Below are 19,295 nucleotides of genomic sequence, written 5' to 3' on the forward strand. Positions count from 1 at the left end.
AAAGTGCACCACACTATTATGCCTAGAGGCTGCAGCACAAGAAGAAGAAATGTGGTGAAACATTGCAGGGATACAGTAGCGGTAAAACAGATGTCGTTTGCACGTCAGAGGAGCCGAAAGTAGAGAACTGCGAGTTCTCTTTTCTTTCCTCCTCTTCCCCTCGTCGGGCCCACTCTCACAACACCGAGGTGATCTCATCTTGGATCTGAGAGATCAGGATCTGGGACAGCACGATGCCTGCAATCTAGAGGACAAGAAGAAGTTCCTTAACATCACAGAACAGACTCTTCAGAACAAAAAAGCCTGTGCCGACAGAACAAGGTCCCTCAGTGGGGTGTTGGAACACTTATTTGGCAAAGGGAGGAAATGTTTCTGAGATGAGACTGCTTGGATTGTGTCCAGTAAATCATTCTGGACTCTTCTTTACTTGTGATCAAGACTTAGTCAGTTCCTCTAAAGCCTATCATAAAGTATTTCTCACACACTTCAGTCATCTTCAGATAACTTTTCACTTCTGTTTAAATTTGTCTCGTTAAGCCGTCAGATTGAGTCAAAGACTTTGGTCCGGATGTGCAAGACGAAGAAGAGAACTTCATCAGGTTTGCTTCACATCAAAGCAACCAGGATACAAATGCAATCGTGTTGACAGGACTCATGGGTAATTCACATGCTTCCCCCCCCCCCTCAGCAGAATCTTTTGGGACCCAATCAGGCAGATATGAGAGCGAGAGAAGACAGGGCTTAAGATCCTGTTGTAACAACGTATGCAGCCTGCCGGTACCTGTCTCATTTTGATAAGTGTTCGGTCTGATTATTCCGAGGCATTTTTTGAAAAGTGCTAATTTGACTTCATGGGTAATGTAACATATTGACTTCAGTTATTAACAGCACTTTAAGGTGTGTGGTGCCTCGGTGCTCGGTGAGGGGGAGGGGGAGGGGGAGGATACCATCAGTACCCTCTTTTCTTTGGCTCATAATCTTACATCATCACATGCAGACCTCTATCTCAGTTTCACATTAACCTGCACTTTCAGACGAGAACAGTGTAATAAATGAATAATGTGCAGTTAAAATTTCATCATCCCTTTGTGCCTAGTTATTGCTGTCTAGGTATAACCCTCCATTTTAAATCAGTTCTACCACACTGGTCTCACATTAACCCTGCACCCTGCTGGTTTCTCTTAAAATAACATCTTTATTAGTTTTTTTTTTTCTTTCTTTCAATGTGAAGACTATCTGCACTTGTGCGAGGAAATAGCTGGGAGCTCTCAGGTTAGTGTTTGTACGTGTGTTCATTCAGGAAAGGTGCACGCTCCTGATTGATGCAGTGTCTCTTGGACTATGTCACAGTCCGATCCGAATGCAGCATGTGGGTCTGTCTTTTGAGGGAGCAGCGCCACCGTCAATATGTTGATTGCTACACACTCAGTCTGGTCAGCCTCCGGTTGATGCAGGTATCGACTTTCTTTTTTGGAGTGTGATCTGATTTTAAATAAGACTCGAGTCATTTTGTCTGAGGTGACCTGTTGGTGTTCAGTAAGGTGCATGTGTGGGTTACCTGAGGTAAGGCCAGACCCAGGGCGAGAGCCCCCACCAACAGCAGGTGAGACTCCACCCACATCACTGCTCTGTCTGCACAGCCCATCGGGTAGATCGACTTGTCTGCCTCCAGGAAGGTCTGAGTTTGAACCCCGAAACCGCACATGGTGTTAATCACTGACTGCACGACAGAGAGACAGAACATATGAGAGCTCCAGTGAACACCTTTAATCTCACAGTCAGTATTCAGAAGATGTGTCACAGGCGGATTTGAAATCATTTTTGTTATTTTGCAGTGACAGATGTTTAAGTTATTGTGACAGCTGAGGAAGCCTGTTGACTGTTGAGACTTGGAAGGAAAAAGAAAATAAGAAAGCAACAGCTTATTCTTGATGTAACCAAAAAAAAAAAAGTCTCCTCAATCCCTAAAATAGTCATGCAGTTACATCCTCTGACCAGCAGGTTGCAGCACTGCATTAGCCCTTCTGCTGTTTAATTAATTGATTTGTTTTTCAGCCATGAAGAAAAGGTTGCTGTGCTCTATTTTATATAATCAATACAAGTGTGAAGCATCTACATGTACTCTTTAGCTCTCTGTCTTCACACTAACTAGAGGGAGTTGTCTTAGCACGCTGCTCTGCTCCGTCTGAGAGACTACAGACAAGCATTTTAGTTTGACTTCCTGTGGGAGAGTGCCACTGTAATATTCATTCACGGTGACAGTATTTGCATTTATACTGTTTGTGTGCCTGCATGCAAACGTATCTGCATATATTTCATTTGTTTTGTATGTTCAGGCAGCTGTGGCGGTTGATTATGTAAACAAAATAAAAAACCTCCATGAAAGGAGCTTACATTTTCAAAGAGGTAAATCCCCACCGTCAGCACTTTTACAAATTGGTTCATGTTACTTTATTACTTTGTTACTCAGTCTGTATAGCAACACTGTGTACTATTTGATAAGGTCATTATATCTCTGTTGGGTAGCGTGAACTTTGGGGCAGTTTGTCTGGCTCGATTTTAGAAACGTTCCCCGTTCATTCCTTAATTCTGGGCTTTTTTTTTTTTTTTAAATAAAGATGCAAGTCACCTCACGGAGATACTCAAAGTCCTCCAACAATCTTACAAACAAGCTGAACCTTCATCACGAGGGACAAAGTGGTTGGTCATTATGACACCAGTCCACACGCACACACAACCCCTCGCTTTGCCCCCCCGGGGAGAGGAAAGTAATACGAGCAGCACTTTATACCTGCAGAAGCAGACACGTTGATGCTGCCTCCAGGCAGAGATAAAAATAGCCGCTGCAGTTTTGACACACTTGTGTACTTAGTCAACGTCAAAACAAAGCAAATACAGTTTGTCATCGTCGAGAAATTCTGCCTACACGTCGGCGTTCACTGATTAGAAAACGTTGCATAGAAGTCTACTGTCTAATTAGTTTCAACCCATCAGAGCTTGGGGTGAGTGACCCTTGAGATGCCTCGGTTGTTTAAAGATGGTTATTTGTGTTCTCAGTGTTCTTGGCATTATCATCATCTTCACTGGTGCTGGGGAGATCGACTGTTCTGTGTGGGTGTGTGTTTTTTTTTACCCGAGTCATAAATAGCACCAGTGCTCTACATGTTAAGATCTCGTTTGAATTTTTTCCGGCAGTTTATCCAGGTCTTCTTTAATTTTGCTCTCTATCTGTGATCCTCTAAGTCCATCTCAGAGAGCTGGGCTTTCAATTCCTCAATGTGTGTGTCACTCAGTAGTGATGTCATATTCACCAGACGCTGAAGTACAGTTTCATTGCACAGGTCACGTTTTTGCATTTATTCTTATGTTATAATTTTATGACTGTAACCTGATAAAAACTTGAATTGCTGCCATGATCTCATAGGAGGTCAAAAAGCTCCAGCAACACTTGTGGCCTTCACCAGGGTCGTTTGGATGACCTGGAGCTTTGTGACCTCTTCTAAGCCATTCACTCTTCATGCACCTTGGTAGTTGGTGAAGTTGTGCCAGAAAATCCTCAGCTTCTTCAGTGCCATGATCTCATCAAAAGTCGCCATATAAAACAGTTTCTTTTTTTTTCACGTGCAATTTAGTTTGCTGTGTTTTATGATAATGACCCCAGTCTCTTACCCTTATCATACTTGTCTCTCTATTTGTGGAAACAGTCCAATTTGAATACCAGCACTTTATCTCTCCATGTCCAGGTTCTAGCTAATTGCTGGTAGAAGCTATTATTTTCCTGTTGATGGTGCACATCAGCATGTTGACATTTGCAGATGTCCCTGGCTCCCCCCCGTCCTCTTTCTTTCCCGTTCTTTGTCATGTGTAATGTCAGCATCAGAATTGGTTGCATTTTGGTCTATACCCTGAGCTTTGTATGTACACAGTGTGGGCTCTGTTGAAGATGCTGTTTGGGCTGTGATGGCCATGCGGTAGGGTAGGTAATGGGGATGTTATGGCGGGCGATGAGAGCTTGCATGAAGGGGGGTGGATGTGTGACGTTGGAGCTCACTGTCCAGCCTCCCCGAGGTGTCGTGGGAGTAATTGGATGAAACAACAGTGAGGTTCACACTTGAAAAACCCAGTGATGTCATGCCATTTACTTCACATCAGTCTACATGGTGGAGCTGTGGGGACCAGAAGGGGTCATGTGGTAGGGTAGGTGTTCACTACCACCACATGCATTGACAGAGACTGGGTCTGTTGAAGGTAGCATCGCTGTTTTGGTTGCGGAGGTCATATGGTAGGTTAGTTTACTTATCAGTCAGTGACTAGAAAAGAATAAACAAGTTAATTTACCATTTGTTGTTGTGTACTGTCCTTGCCTATAAATGGTGAAAACTCTTAAGTGCACTTCCAAACCCTCAATGTCAAACATAAAGACACTGTGTCCTCGTTGACTGACTCAGTCATGTTTGTACACTCAAACTTAATACTCTCTTTGGTGTGTTCCTTTCAATCCGAATTCCCCTGAAAACATCATTCAATTCTAACAAATGCTGCTGACTGGCATTCAACTTCCCTTCACTTCAAGTCCTCTTTGAAGCAGTGTTTAAAAGTTACAGCTCAATTACAGCAGTTTTCATTAATGTTAATTTAGTAATCTCCTTTCACACATGCACTCCTGAAGGTAACACAACATCGTCTGAGTGGGCTGCAAGTGTGAACACAAACGGCCAAATCTTTCCCCTGACCTTTTGCAGACTTTCATGCCAGCCGCCCGAGCCAAAAGTCCACACCAAATCAAGGTGTCCAACACTGACTATCTCCTGCTCTGACCGACACATGTTTGAAGCAGTTCTAGAAAATATCAGAGGACCTGAAATTACCTCCAAAATGTCAGGCGCGCACAAGTGAAACGTGCTTTACTTGGTTTACACAGCAGAGGTTATAAGTGGTCGTCCCAGTACTCAGAAGATCTGCTGTTTGATCCTGAGTTAATCTCTACGGATGTCCTTAGAAAGACGTGGCAGTTATTGAGTCCTGCAGGCTGTAACAGCAGTGAATGAATGTGTACCATAGACTGGAAATATTAATGGATAAAGCCTGAGTGACGTCAGCCTTCTGTTCCTGCAGGGAGCTCTGGAGGCTCATCAGCAGCAGCCATCATGCTGGAAATCCTGTCTCAGTCTAACTTTCAGTCAACCTAACGACAGGCTGAGAGCTGGAGCTGAGGCGGGTTTAAGCCTCCTGACAAACCGTTACATTCCGCCCACCTGTCAATCATGTCAGCTATGCGCCTAACTATGGATAACACGTATCGTTCATAAAATCAGAAGAGCCAGTGATGACAATATCTAATCAGACCTCTTTAGTTTTTGTACCAGGCTGTAATCATGTTTATTCATGCTGTAAAAACTGCTTTTTTGGCCGTTGTGTGTATGTGACTTCCGGGGCTCCTGGAGCCAGCTTCAAGCGGACCCTCGACAGACTGCAGGATTTTTCACTTCCACATTGGCTTCATTTTTCAAGATGTGAGTTTCCGCTTGTTGAGTACATGAATGACTAACAGAGAATAGATCCTGTGCGGGTTGGTTACTTCCACAGAAGCATCCTCGATCACTACATGCATTTGTGTATGGGTAGTGTAAAGTGACTCAAAGGGCTCTATTTTAATGCTGTCTTTACCATAGGGAGCTCTCACCTCTCCAGGAACAGGAGTGCAGCAGGAGTAGGGCACGGCACAGCGCTCAGAGCTGGGGTTCTCGTGTGTACAATTAAAGTACAGGTTCCAAGACCAGTCTGTGTAGTTGTTCCACCCACAACACTTGAACTGAGTGAGATAAAAGCGAGAGAGGAGAGAGAGAGAGCGAGTACAAGTGTATATTTAGAAACGCACTGGAGCTCTGCGCTGTACATCCTGCCAGTCTGGTCTTCTCCCGTGGGAAACCCCGCACTCGTGCCAGTGCCAGTGTGTGCAGGTGGAAGAGGGATGTCACCTGAGGAGAGCCGCGGAGCACAGGAAGTGTGTGCTACATGTAACCTCTCATATGGAAAAGACTCACTAAGACCAACATAAACAGATGGCTCTGTGGTGTCTGGTTGTGGTTTCCTGGTTTGATGCTTGGACATATTCAATAAACCACTAACTGGGATCAATTTGAAGACTCGTGTGACATAAAGAGCTAATATACACACATACAGCCTCTCTACAGCGGTCACAGCACCTCTTTCTGGATGTAGTCCATCAGGTTCTGCAGATCCAGGTCATCCCTGTAGTGCGTGATGGCTTTCTTCACAAAATTTCCCAAAGCATCGCGAGTCTAGCAGAGGAGACACGGGGGAGGTTACACAAAGAATAATAGCTTTTATATTAACAAAGCCGTATCCTAAAGAAATTAAATCTCTTAAATATTAATAGCTTAATTAAAGCTGCCCGAGGTGAACTTATCTATGAATGTCTCTACTGGGCTCCTGTGGTGCTCAGTGTCGTGGTGAAGCCTCTCAGGTTGTGTGGCTCAGTTAATTACTCGAGCTGCATAAAGGGAAAATTGCTTATTTTTTTTATTTTTTTTAAATCACTTTTGCTCAGACGCTGTGAAAGCCCCAAGTGGACCAGCATCGATCATTTTATTTTACTCTGTTTTGCCATGGCAACGAGTACATTTAGGTCATTTTTTTTTCTAAATCTCAACTTCTCAATCTCTCAGGATAGCAACGCTGTTTTTTCTTTATCGACGCGTTAACTTCAGCCGTCCTCTTGACATCTCAAGAAATAAATTGTTATCACGGGAACACTGGTGCTGTTATCCTGTCATGACCAGATTTAGTTTATCTTATTTATCTCGTTATATCAGGATAACAATGCTGGTTCCCCTGAGATAACGAGTTACTTCCTGACACTTTCTCTCTAATTTAACTCGTTAGCAACGAAAAAGCGCCGTCGTAATCCTGAGATAACAAGATACATAAATTGAGATTTTTTTAAAAATCAACCGAAATGTGCACATTATCAAAGAGAAAACTAAGTAAAATAAGCTATATAGATGTAATATATGTTTGATTATTTCTCGAGGAAATGTCTAAAATTAACTTGTTTTAGTTGGCTGACCAGCATTGTTATCATGAGATAAATAAGCAGAGATTTCAAGGAAACAACCGACTAGTGTCGTAGTCAAGTCCACAGTGACCCGAGACCAAGACACACCAGAGACCTGAGTGCTCTGAGACCAGGACATTTAGGGATCGAGACCAAAACCAAGGTTGGGCGAGACGAGACCAAGACCAGAAATGTCACCGAAATGTCACCATCTTGTGTGCAGGGGGCGTGCCACTCACTTAGACTGTAACACCGGTAAGGTTGCGGCCGTAACTGAGGGATAAAAAAAAAAAACATCCTAGTGGTGGTCTTGACTGGTCTTGATTTCCGAAAAATCCGGAGTCCACCCAATGTGAGACCGAGACAAGACCGAGACAAAATGCTTCTGATTCCGAGACCGAGACCTTCAAAAAGAGAGACGAGGGGCGCTGGTGGTGCAGTGGTTAGTGCGGGTGCCCCATGTATGGAGGCTGTGGTCCTCCAAGCGGGCGGCCCAGGGTCAAATCCAGCCTGTGTCTCCTTTCCCCGCATGTCATTCCCTACTCTCTCCCTGATTTCCAGCTCTATCCACTGTCCTATCTCTACAAAAAGCCCCAAAATTAAAAAAAAAAAATTAAAAAAGTGAGACGAGTACTGCAGCACCGCAACAGACATCTACTTGATACGAAGGGAAAACTACATCAAATAAAATACATGGATGTTTGTTCCCGTATGCGAGGAGAAAACATATTCATCTCATTATGTGGCGATGAGAACACTGCTGCTCCTGTGATGACGACTTCATTTCTCCAGAAGACGGCTCAGATGAGCTCGTCATCACTTGGAAACCAGCGTCGTTATCCTGAGATCAATACGTTGAAATTTCAAGAAAACAGAAATGTACTCATTATCACAGGGCTTCCATACAGACTCCATACAGACTCTCTGGAAATAAAACCAGTTCACAAGAATAATCAGGCTTTTTATTCTTGGTCCATTGGGACACATTCTCTGTACGTCTTTGACTTTTACCGTTCCTTTAATGCTGATCTGCATAAACATTATTTCAGAGCATATTTTTGCACTGCACTGCGAATGTATTTTTTTATTATTAAAGGGCCATCTAGAGACATACTCCAGCTTTGATATGCAGCACCCACCTCTTAACATATTCTATGTACCCGTCCATATAGACATAAATAATGTTAAATGTCAGAGGGGCACACAGAAAATGTTTGCATCATATGAGCATCCAGTGGGATGTATTTCAACGAGACAGCAGCAGCATCAGCGGAGGCAGGTCCGGCTTTGCTGCAGGAGTGCAGCATGACAATAACAACAAAACCATTCATGCCTCCATGATTGATACACAGGATGCATGCCGAATGAAGAGCACACACACAAGTTTTATGCCAATTTCAGCTGCACTAGATAACTGTGCGAACTTATCCGTTTTTTATTATAATGTGGTCATTTTCATCCGCTGCTGAGTCAACAAAAAGCCAGATGAAAAATAATTGGATGATATTGATTTGTTGGAATGATCTGTAATGATGATTCCAAATTTAATGAGGTTGATTCAAACATTAAAAGTGGGTGCTGCTTTATATTTGTAGCTTCTGTGTCCTCCGTAGTGCATTCTCCTCCGGGGTATTAATGAGGTTTTGCATTGCTAATATTTAATTTCTTCTATTCTCTCATATAATTAGTGTCTGAAAAGGTATTTAATGCAAATCTCCATCCTTAAGACTCTCAAAACAAGAAAGGGCCATGGTTACACAGACTCGGAGTTCAGCTGTAATTTATGCTAATAGGAGCACTGGATGCTAATAAGCTGCTGAACTTTAAAATTTCATTCAGCTTCAGATGAACTTTAGTGAGGGCTTTGCTGAAGGCTTTCTGGATTGTTCCTGTTATAACCCGTGTTAGAGCGCTGTTATATTGATAAATCCTGTGAGTGGTGTCAAAATAGCCCCAAAACTTTCTCCTGGAGTATTTAGCTAAACTGTGTTTCATGTTCCACCCTTCCATCTGCTTCTGTTTAATCACGTGGTGCAGTACGCTGGTGGGCCTCAGAAGCCCACCGTCACACCTCGTCACGTCATTAGCGGCAGAGTCTCCTTCAAGGGATCTGTTGAAATGGAACATTTGGTTCCACTTTGAAGTGCCGGAGCATTTGAATCATTTAGCGAGGAAGGATGCTGAGCAGGATGTTAAACTGCTTGGTTTAGCAGCAGGCAGTCCGAGCGCTGACAGAGAACACAAGGGAGAGGAGAGGTATCATCAGACACCAGGCAGCTCGCCACCAGACACGCTGAGGCCAGGCTGTTGTGCTTTTATTCCCAGCAGAGTTCTAATGGGATGTTACTGTAGGAGATAAGTGGATGTTAGAGGGGGGGGATTGTTCCCTTTACTGTAACCCCCAAATCAGTCACCAGGGTCATAAACCCAGCTCAGATGTGTGTACGTTAGTGTTCTCAATGAGGGGGTTACCTGTTGTCATACAGATGCCGGCACCCACTGCCTCCCTTATGTGAACTTTTCCAAAACAAATACTCTCAGGGCACAGGACATCACCTCACCTCACTTCCCTCAGGACTGAGGTACAGAGCAATTTTTTGTGTGTGTATGTTTTTTGGGGGGAATGGTCTGTTTGGACAGTAATGGTGCTGTGAAAAAATATTTCCCCATTGAGACAATAAAGTCTAAAATTTAAGGGCCTGCTTCAATCAGAATAGATTAGGGCAACTGATAGCTCCAACATTTGTGCATCATTTGCTTCAGCTCCCTGCTCCGTCTCAAGATCTAACACACAAAGCCTACAGCGCTCATGTTCTTGTTTTGCGCCTGAATGTGGAGAGAAGCGATCTGCACAATTAGTCTACACAGAGCTGCACTCTCATGCTGATGGAGCACAACTTTATCCACGAAGAGATGATGAGGTAGGAGAGAAGATGAAACATTTTCAAGTTTACTTTAAGGCCAGATAGAGGTGGGAAAATTTTTTTTTTTGTAAAAATTGAGATTCTTATCTTCTGAGATTTTAAATACATTCATAACTGCCAAAAATGTATTTATTTATTTTTGGGCTAATCAGTCACTCCCTGCTAAGCACTAAGGCTAGCACTTTAACTTAGTAGAATGCCAAATGGAGCCGCATGAAATTCAGCCAGTCTCACAGATGACTGGAGTAGATCTTGATTTATGTACTAATTCAAAAAATATTTTGAATTTAAAAAAAAAAATTAAATAGATTTTTTTTTTTATTATCACTGGATGGTCTGCACATGACATCTCATAAATACTGTGATGCAGTAACTCTCAGCAGACGTTATTTATCACTCTGTGAGTGGCTGTTAGCGCTGGTGTTTGGGAATTAGATGTTTTTTTCAAATTAAGTTGATTTGCTTAGAAAGGGGGGAGTTTCTCCTCAAATGACAGCATGATGGCTCATAGAAATGTGCTCTAAAAGCACCAGATCACAGAGATGCTGTTTGCTCTGCAGGGCAGTAAGGGGTGCATTTAACCCTTTGCATTTGTTTTGGGAATTAGACAGCGTCTTTTGACTCGTTTGCACAGATTCAGCGGACACAAATGCTGGACAATCCTAATAACTGCCAGAAGCAACTCAGAAAACAACATGTTTTGGAGAAGTTTACATAAAACACTGAGTGCATATTAAGCAACAGTGATGACGGTTAGTCAAAGTCAGACGAGATGGTGTCTTTACATTTAAAAACAAAAAAAGATTTATATTTAGGATTTTTGTGCCTTTAAATGGAGAGCTAGGACAGTGGATAGAGTTGGAAATCAGGGAGAGAGAGAGTAGGGAATGACATGCGAGAAAGGAGCCACAGGCCGGATTTGAACCTGGGCCACCCGCTTGGAAGACTCAGTACCCTAGCCTCAATACATGGGGCGCGTGCTCTAGTCTTTACATTTTAAAATCTGTCTTCGTCTTACATTTCTTAACCAGATTAATGGAACTGCGTCTTTAATACTGCGTTCAGCGTGTGAAAGAATACAGGGCCATGCATGGAAAAAGATCTATCTGATGGCAAGGTGAAATCCCAAAATAAAGTGTTCACCTAAGCTGAGTGTTTGGTGGTGTGTGTGTGTGTGTGTGTGTGCGTGTGTGCGTGTGTGCGTGTGTGCGTGCGTGCGTGCGTGCGTGCGTGCGTGCGTGCGTGCGTGCGTGCGTGCGTGCGTGCGTGCGTGCGTGCGTGCGTGCGTGCGTGCGTGCGTGCGTGTGTGCGTGTGTGTGTGTGTACTGCTTGCTGAGTGTGCTGTTTGGCTCACACAATGACAGCACATTCCCCCTACGAGCTCACTGGACCCTTCTGTGGATTCAATGCCTTATTAACTTTTAGACACTGTCATTTACAAATGCACAGAATGTCCAAAAGCTGAAAGAAAGTACACTAAATCAATGGAGCTAAGGGGACATGCATGGTGGAAGTAGGTGTCACTGTGGAAGAGAGCTGCAGACCAAATGTGACCTTTACAGTCACTTTCTATGAAATGATAAATCATCCTGTGAGCAGCAATGTCAGTACAGAAACACGTACCTGATCCGAGTAGAAGAAACCCAGAATGGCTATGGCCAGCTGGGTGAGGAAGACCAATGTCAGGCTGAAGGAGAACTAGAGCGAGAGATATCAGAATGTTAAAACATCGTCTGACTAAGACAGAGTCATGACAGTCAGTTTTGTCATCACATGAGATGTAAAACTTTGGCTTTTGTCATTCGAGCTACCGTGTCGTAAGCAAACACAGTGCCAGCGTTAGTAATGTGTCTGTTGTGTCTATTACTGTCTTGAGGAGGCGAATGTTCTCTCGGAGGGCTCCGATGCAGCCACAGAAAGTGATGAAGAACATGACCACCCCCACCACAATTAGGATGACAGCCGGGTCGATCAGGAACGTGTCCCGCACCGTGTCTGGCACAGAAACAGGAACACAGCAAGCCTGTTTAGACATCTGTCCTCCTCTATTCTACCTTTATCTCATCTCCTCCCTGTCATTATTTTCATTATTTTTTCTGCCCTCCTGTCTAACCTTGATTCAAAACTCATTTCCCCTCCCTCGCCCTGTTTTTGCCTTTCCACAGCGGCTGCCTTTATTCTCCTAAATATCGATGACCCTTTGCGGATCAGACAGGATACAAGAGCGTAATCAGTGGGATGAGCTCAGGTTAATCCCCTTTTTAATCCATCCACACTATATTACAAATTAAACCTGAAAATGCTGGCCTGGGTTAAGTAAGGATAAAGCAAAAAGTTGTCAACCTACAAAGCATGACAAGCTGATCAGGTGAGACGCTAAACAAGACCAGTGGAACAGCCTGAAAGACCTCAAACTGTTTGTGAAGAAATTCACTCTCTCTATAGTTTTTTTACAGGGAGAAATGGATGATTTTTAGTCTGAAAAGAGAAAATGTCTTGATGCATTCTCAGATGTGCATTTACCTGTAGCCTTCTGGACCTTTGCATACACCCCCATCGCGACGATTAACAAAGAGAAAACCTGTTAAAGGAGGAAATTAGACAAAGTTAAACCACAACAAGGCAAGCTTATTTAAAAAGCATGATTCACACAGAGAGTCCAAACTCCAAAGTGCTTTAAACACGTGCAGAGGCAGAGCATTAAGAACATCATCAAGCAAAAAATGAGACACCCTTAAAAAACATTGATTTGGCTATTTCATCACCTCATAAACAGTTAGATGCAAACAACACTCCTGACTACACTACAGAAAGTCAAATCTAACAAAGGGTAGATGTTAACATTTTTGTCAAATATAATTCATCATACTTTTACGCTGCAGATTTACTTGACAAATCCAGATAGACGTCTTATTTCGTGATATAAAAAGCAAAAAGTAAGGGCGGTAAAAATCTGCCATCGGGACAAGCTGTAGTCTTTGAACATCTTCAACTGAGATGTACCTACATTAATTAGGTAGACCATGCCTTATTTGTAGCTTTCGATATCTTGAAATATTGATTTTTATCTGGACTCGTGAGGTCTAGGCGCAAATAGCCTAGTTGTTATGTCGCCTGCCCCATGTATGGAGGCTGTAGTCCTCATGGCAGCGCCCATGGGTACACATCTGACCTCTGCCCTTTGTTGCATGTCATTCACCACGCTCTCCTCCCAACATTTCCTGTCTCTCTTAAACTGTTCTATCTAATAAAGGCAAAAAGGCCCCCCCAAAAAAACTTATAAAAAACAGCATTTGACAAATATACTTGCTTAGATTTAATTTTGTTGCAGTGTTGGCCCAAATCATCTTGTAAATCACTTTCTCCCACACATTAGAAACTACTTTTTAATTTAAAGGCAGGGTTGGTTATTTTCTCCAGATACACTTTTCATGATGTTGGTTGAAATTGTCTTTAGGTCCTGACAGAGATTTATAACTCATGTGCTCTGAATAAGGAACTAAGAAAATCTGTCATCTGTATCAGTTGTAAGCCTGTAAAAACTTCCACCAATGTCTGCCATGAGGTACCAATCTGATGAACCTATCACACGCCTCTGTCTCCCTGCTCGCTCTCTAACCCATGCGAGCACGAGCCCACACTTCAAAGCATGATCTGAGGTCCGCTTCTGGACCAATGGCGCTTTTGTCCAGATAGGGTGTCAAACCTGCGACCAGAGTGTTGTGGACTGTGGCCTCTGGACATGGGGCGCCAACTGAGCTACAACTCTGATGGAAGACCAAACATGCTTTGGTGATGGTTTGACATGGTTTAATGCCTGGTTTTGCACTTCTTTGAAATGCACCTTGCAGAGCTTTAGATTAGAGGACTCAATGCAACCTCATGTCTATAACAACATGGTTGTTACATAGCAAACCTGTCCAAAGTCAAAAATGCTATTCCAGCACCTCTTAAGCTCAATAGGGTTAGGGTTAGAGTTTAGTCGTATTTGTTTACGCTAAACAAAAGCTAATCTGTTCAAATCTGCGCGCTAATTGGATACCAGCTTCCCCCTGCACCTTTTATCTTACTTAAGCTCCTGTTTTTAGCCTCACAATTAGAGTTTAGACACGTCAAGTGGAATCAATCTTTGACTCTTAACAACGGAACAAACACCATTTCCAAAATGTACATCTATTCCTCTGAAACTGGGTAAGAATTCAGGATCAAGGAGAACATTCACAGGCTTTTTTTTGTCTTAATCGGCTGATGCAAAAGCTTGAAAATGCCTATTGATGTTAAAATCTTTGTTTATTTCTTGCTTCAAGGTGTGAAAACGTGTTGCAAAGTTTGTACATTTTTCTTTGCATGGCTGCGTGTTAAAACCCTCTCAAACAGGACAGGTGTGATGAAATTAATGACGGTTAGCCTTTCCTTAGGTGCTCAGTATGTTCAGAGCCTGTAGCCTTGGCAACAGAGCCAGTTGATGTTTTTAAAAACAAACTCACAGATGGATGTCAGCAGCAGATATATAAAAAAAAAAAAAAAAGACAGAAGGTTCTCAGCTTTAGTCACATCAGATTTCTTTCAGACAAAGTCGGTCCACCTGTATTCTCTAAGACGAGTTCTCAGAATTCACAGCTCTCTCGAGTATTTCTGAACATTTCTGTGATGTAGAACTTGACCTTGACTATAAAATAAAGGTAATTATCCAACCTAGTGTTCTCAAGCCGTGTTTTAAAGACCCATAAAAGACGCCATTACTGCTAATGGCGACACAGAGAGTGAAACGGCAAGGACACACATTTGTCTTAGACCTGCTCTCTGCTTTTCTTAAAATAAAAAGTACCAAAACATCACAGCGGCGTAAAAAAAGAAGCTCTGACTGTGTAAAATATCGAACACAAAAGAGGCGTTGGCAGCCCACACTGTGCATGCAGAGGATGTGAAGGCAAGAATCCCTCATTTAATAATCTCTCCAAACAGTGACGACTCCCAGACACAGAAAACGATGTGCGCGTGTGTGTGTGTGTGTGTGTGTGTGTGTGTGTGCTGTGAGTGATTGTGTCGCTGGAGGATGTGTTGTAAAGCTGCTGAGGATGGGAGTTAAGTCTGACAGAAGCTACATAATAAAACAGCCAGGAGGGCAGGCAAATAGGTGGAATTAGAGCGTCCTGTTGATTGCACTGTCAACACTAATTTCCCTGCTTTCGTGATTGTTTTTCTCACCTTGAATAACAATCTGCGTGGCCTGGCTTTCATTTCCAGCCTCCAGATTCACAGATAGTCTCCTGATTACTAATTGTGTGTGTGTCATGCTTGTGCACAGAATGCCTTTTGTTCTCTCTGCATGAAGATGGCTTTGTTTTATTTCTGTGTTGGATCTCTGGAGGTCAACAGCATGTATGCTCTGCAGCATCATTTGATGTGAGAGAGGTGTTGTTTTTTATTCTGCAGTTTTCACGTCTAGCCCAATTGTTTTGTGTGCTCCAGAGAAGTAAATAGTAGTTTTTATCTCCCTCTCATTTTTTGAATCAATAACCTGGACAAGAAAAAAGCCGACAGAACACAAGAGGCGCTGATGCCGAGAATTTCTTTAAGATGCACTTTCTTTTAAAGATTTTCGAAAGCTGTTAGTAATTCTGTATTTTTAAGGATATTCTCTGTTGTGTTTACCTGCAACTCTGCCAGAGTGTGTCTGTGTGTGTGTGTGTGCTTTAGTGAATAGAGTGACAGTGTGCATGTGCAACAGGAGGCACACACACACAAACAGACACACACACACACACACACACACACACACACACACACACACACACACACACACACACACACACACACACACAGACACACATGCAGCCAATATACTCCCGCTCTGTTTTCAGGCTTTTCAAAGGGATGAATCAGGCTTCTCCCGGAGGATTGTGCGCCGAGGTGAAAGCCAGCTGAACTGAGCCATGGGGACGCGGGGACAAAGACCTGATGGATTAGGGCTGCAGTGTTCACTTCTGAGCTCGCGTCTGATAAACAAAGTCAACACGGGCCAGGCTGCCGGGGCTGAGGTTATTGCTGATTGGCCCTAAACACAGAGAGTGTGTGGTACAGTGTTTGCCCCCCCCCTGCTGTGTTTGTATAGGATTGGATGAACACGGATGTCATGGAGGTGAAGTGTCTCTGTAAAGCTCTGATGTGATCCCTGTTTTTCCGTAGTGATGTGGAGGAGAGTGAGGGAGTCAGACAGAGACTTTCCCCGACTTTGTGCATCTGTGTACGGACGAGTTAATGGTTTCGTCATGTCTCCTATATACCTTATTACTTCTCTAACAGACACATTTGTGTCCTGTCTCTACAGTAAGCAGGGTTATTATTATTTTGAAATCAGTGAACCCCCCACAGCTCCGTCAGATGAACCCTCTTTACATCACTGTCCAAAGATGTGCATATGAGTTCATTTAAAAAGGGAGTTGTTTAAGATTAAACATCGTAACACAGGTCAACAATGTGTTCAATAACACACCTGTGCTTTACTGGATAAACATGTTTTCATTGAGCTGTTCAATACTCTGCATGTGCAATGTCTCTTTTGTTGTTTAAATTCTTTAAGACTGCGCTTTTTCTACGCAGCTTATTTCTTTGATAGTTTGCGCTTTAGGTACTTATTGCTTTATTTATTATTTGATACATATTTGTATCTATATCCCTTTATTTCCTTTTGCTATACTGCATGTAAGAGCAACTAGTATGATCCAAGTCTTTATTTTTTTTTAGCATTTATCCAGTACGTTTGGCTTAATTCAAACTTTTTTCTCACCACATTTATGCGCTCACTTTTATTTATTCATCTCTTATTGGCTATCCATTTTAACCAAATACCCATAACTTTAGCCATCTCTTTAATTAATATGTACATTATGCTAATTATTTTGTTATTTAACAGGGACTCGTGCAATGAACATTGCTTCTCATGTAAAATACAAAGTGAATACAGGTGACTAGTCATGGCTAATTTGTAATCCCTGTCCCTGTCTTTGCTCTTGGGATTAAAGGAAGAATTTTTGGATCCAGTAGATGTCGCCCTTGAGCACCAGCATGAAACCAAAACAAACTTCTGTTTTGCTCCACCTCCTCCACACTGAATCCTCCGCCCTCCTCCAGCGACACACCTCCAACCCCTCTCCTCACGTTCTCATGGAGTAATTTAGCAAGTTTAGCAGTGGACAAAATTATCATTGGATCGAGCTGCAATTGCCTGTGGCCTGCAATGTTGGGTTAGCATGCTAATGTTAGCGCTCTTTAGTTAGCTTGTAGCTTGATTATAAGTTGACACAGAATGACCATGATCTAAAAACGCTTACATGAGCCAAATAATCAGTGAGTATGTTCTTCTTCTTCTTCTTCTAGTCCTCGACAAAAACAGCTTTTATACACAAGGGGAGGAGCCGGCTGTCCTGTCCATCTAAACACTGGATTTTCCATATACTGTGTGAGTCAAGTATCCCTCATTTGTAAGTCACTCCAAAATATGTGCAGCCCTGTTGTGAAACAATGCAGCCCACGAAATGTTCAACGACTGTTTTCTTGACTGAAAATATAGCCTACAGAAATTTTCAGATTCAGACTCCCGATGATGCTTAGTTGCCAGGGGTTTCACGGTTAAGTATGAGTCAGTGCACTTTTTGATGTTATAAGACCTCGCCACTCCACATTTGCTACAGTGACATATGAGCAATGGTTAGTGTCTATATATAACTGTAGTAAACTTAAAATAGTCGCAGCAGGGGGGCTGCAGTGCTCCTGCTGTTTGCAGCTCCGGATACTATCCGTGTTATATCCCTTCATATATTATTTATAATCTCTTTTTGTGCCCTCTTTTTTCCAGCATCTGACTTCTTTTATCTTTTTAGAAAGCTTCAACACACTGATAGATTTGTACGCTCAGAAATATTAAGATATGTTGTTCAGGGACTACATAACAGCTGTGTTTTTGTCAGTGCTTCTCTGAGTTACACAAAGAACATCTCTACTACTCACCCAAAATAAGAAGCTGAAGAAGAAGAGGAAATATCTGATCCAAGGGTTGACAAAGGAGAACGTCTCAGCTCGGTTCAGATTTTGTTTCCTGTCCATTGTTGTGGTTTTTACAGTCCCGATACTAGAACACGTTTGTACATCCAGCCCCACCCCGCTGATACTGAGCCGCCATGTGGGCCTGGAATGGAGGGGGGTCGTGTGCGGTTTGCAGGGTGTGAGGCTGGCTAAAAAAGGGGTAATGAGGCTGTGACGTTGCCCCACCATGCTGGTAGGACCCAGAACTGTCTATGCAGGCAGGCAGGTCAGATTACACAGAAAAGATCTGCAGCTGACTGCAGCCGAAAGGCCTACAAGCTTCTGAGTATCAGTATAGTATAGTATAAACTATACACTATAGTATAGTATTCTGAGTATAAGTTGGCGACCCTGAATCATGGGCCTTCATGCAAACTGCAAATTGATTTAAAGTTTATTGCTCATGAAGGACTTTTGTTCCTGTGTATAAATGAAAGCTGTAGAGACAGTTGTCCTCCTGCAAGGAAAAACAATGGACAGAGACAGGATAATTATATCTCCGAGAGCATGACAATATAATAGTTTAACAACATTGTGCAGTTTTGTTGCTGATGTTTCCGCTGTGTTTTTCCTATTTGTGCTTTAAAGGGGTTTGCTGAACTTCACCATAACGCCACTCAAATAAATCAAGAATCAAACGTGCCATTCCACCTTTCCTGAAATGAGATTGAGATGTACGGCTCGATTGACAAATCATCTGGCAGAGTGGATCATCTGTCAGACTGACCAGACAGGGATTATCTAGAGTGCAGTTTAAAAAGATCACACGACTGTTGAGTTCATCAAACATATTACTACCAGCTCTCTTTTAACTTTTGCAGAAATGTACTGACAGAATCCCACTGGCAGAAATGTATTCCCAACTCTCCTTGCTAGAGGAAATACTTTATTTGGTTTCCTAATAACAAGTTTTATTTTTTTACTTTTTCGCCGTTTCAAATGTCTCCATAAGGTTTACTTTTCAGTATAACTGTGATTTTTTAAAGGTCACATATCCTCCTCCTCTTCAACCAGTGTAAATAAGTCTAAGAGCTCCTCAAAACGTGTGTGAAGTTTCTTGTTCTAAATCCACTCTGATCCTGTATTTGATCATGTCTATAAACCCCTCTATTTCAGCCCTGCTCAGAACAGGCTGTTTCTGTGTCTGTACCTTTAAATGTAAATGAGCTGTGTCTGACCACGCCCCCTCTCTGGAAGGGCTTGGTTGT

At 42.7% G+C, this 19,295-nt stretch overlaps 1 protein-coding gene across 4 annotated transcripts in view; it reads right to left on the reverse strand.

Annotated features, from left to right (window-relative positions):
- Positions 1 to 105: 105 nt before the first annotated feature.
- The window catches only part of tspan33b (tetraspanin 33b), a 231,860-nt gene continuing 212,670 nt past the window's right edge, over positions 106 to 19,295 (reverse strand). For 2 of the 4 annotated variants that reach the window (XM_065956554.1, XM_065956551.1), the window contains 7 exons: positions 12,526 to 12,583; positions 11,870 to 11,997; positions 11,626 to 11,700; positions 6,207 to 6,302; positions 5,684 to 5,812; positions 1,559 to 1,720; positions 106 to 244 (listed from right to left, as the gene is read on the reverse strand). In XM_065956554.1, the coding sequence (XP_065812626.1) occupies positions 176 to 244; positions 1,559 to 1,720; positions 5,684 to 5,812; positions 6,207 to 6,302; positions 11,626 to 11,700; positions 11,870 to 11,997; positions 12,526 to 12,583 (717 nt within the window). In that variant the 3' untranslated portion in view covers positions 106 to 175. The remainder of the gene's footprint in view (positions 245 to 1,558; positions 1,721 to 5,683; positions 5,813 to 6,206; positions 6,303 to 11,625; positions 11,701 to 11,869; positions 11,998 to 12,525; positions 12,584 to 19,295) is intronic. The other 2 variants (XM_065956552.1, XM_065956553.1) reach the window with 2 other exon arrangements.

The sequence above is a fragment of the Labrus bergylta genome, chromosome 7, assembly GCF_963930695.1.
Source record: "Labrus bergylta chromosome 7, fLabBer1.1, whole genome shotgun sequence".
Taxonomy (NCBI): Eukaryota; Metazoa; Chordata; class Actinopteri; order Labriformes; family Labridae; genus Labrus; species Labrus bergylta.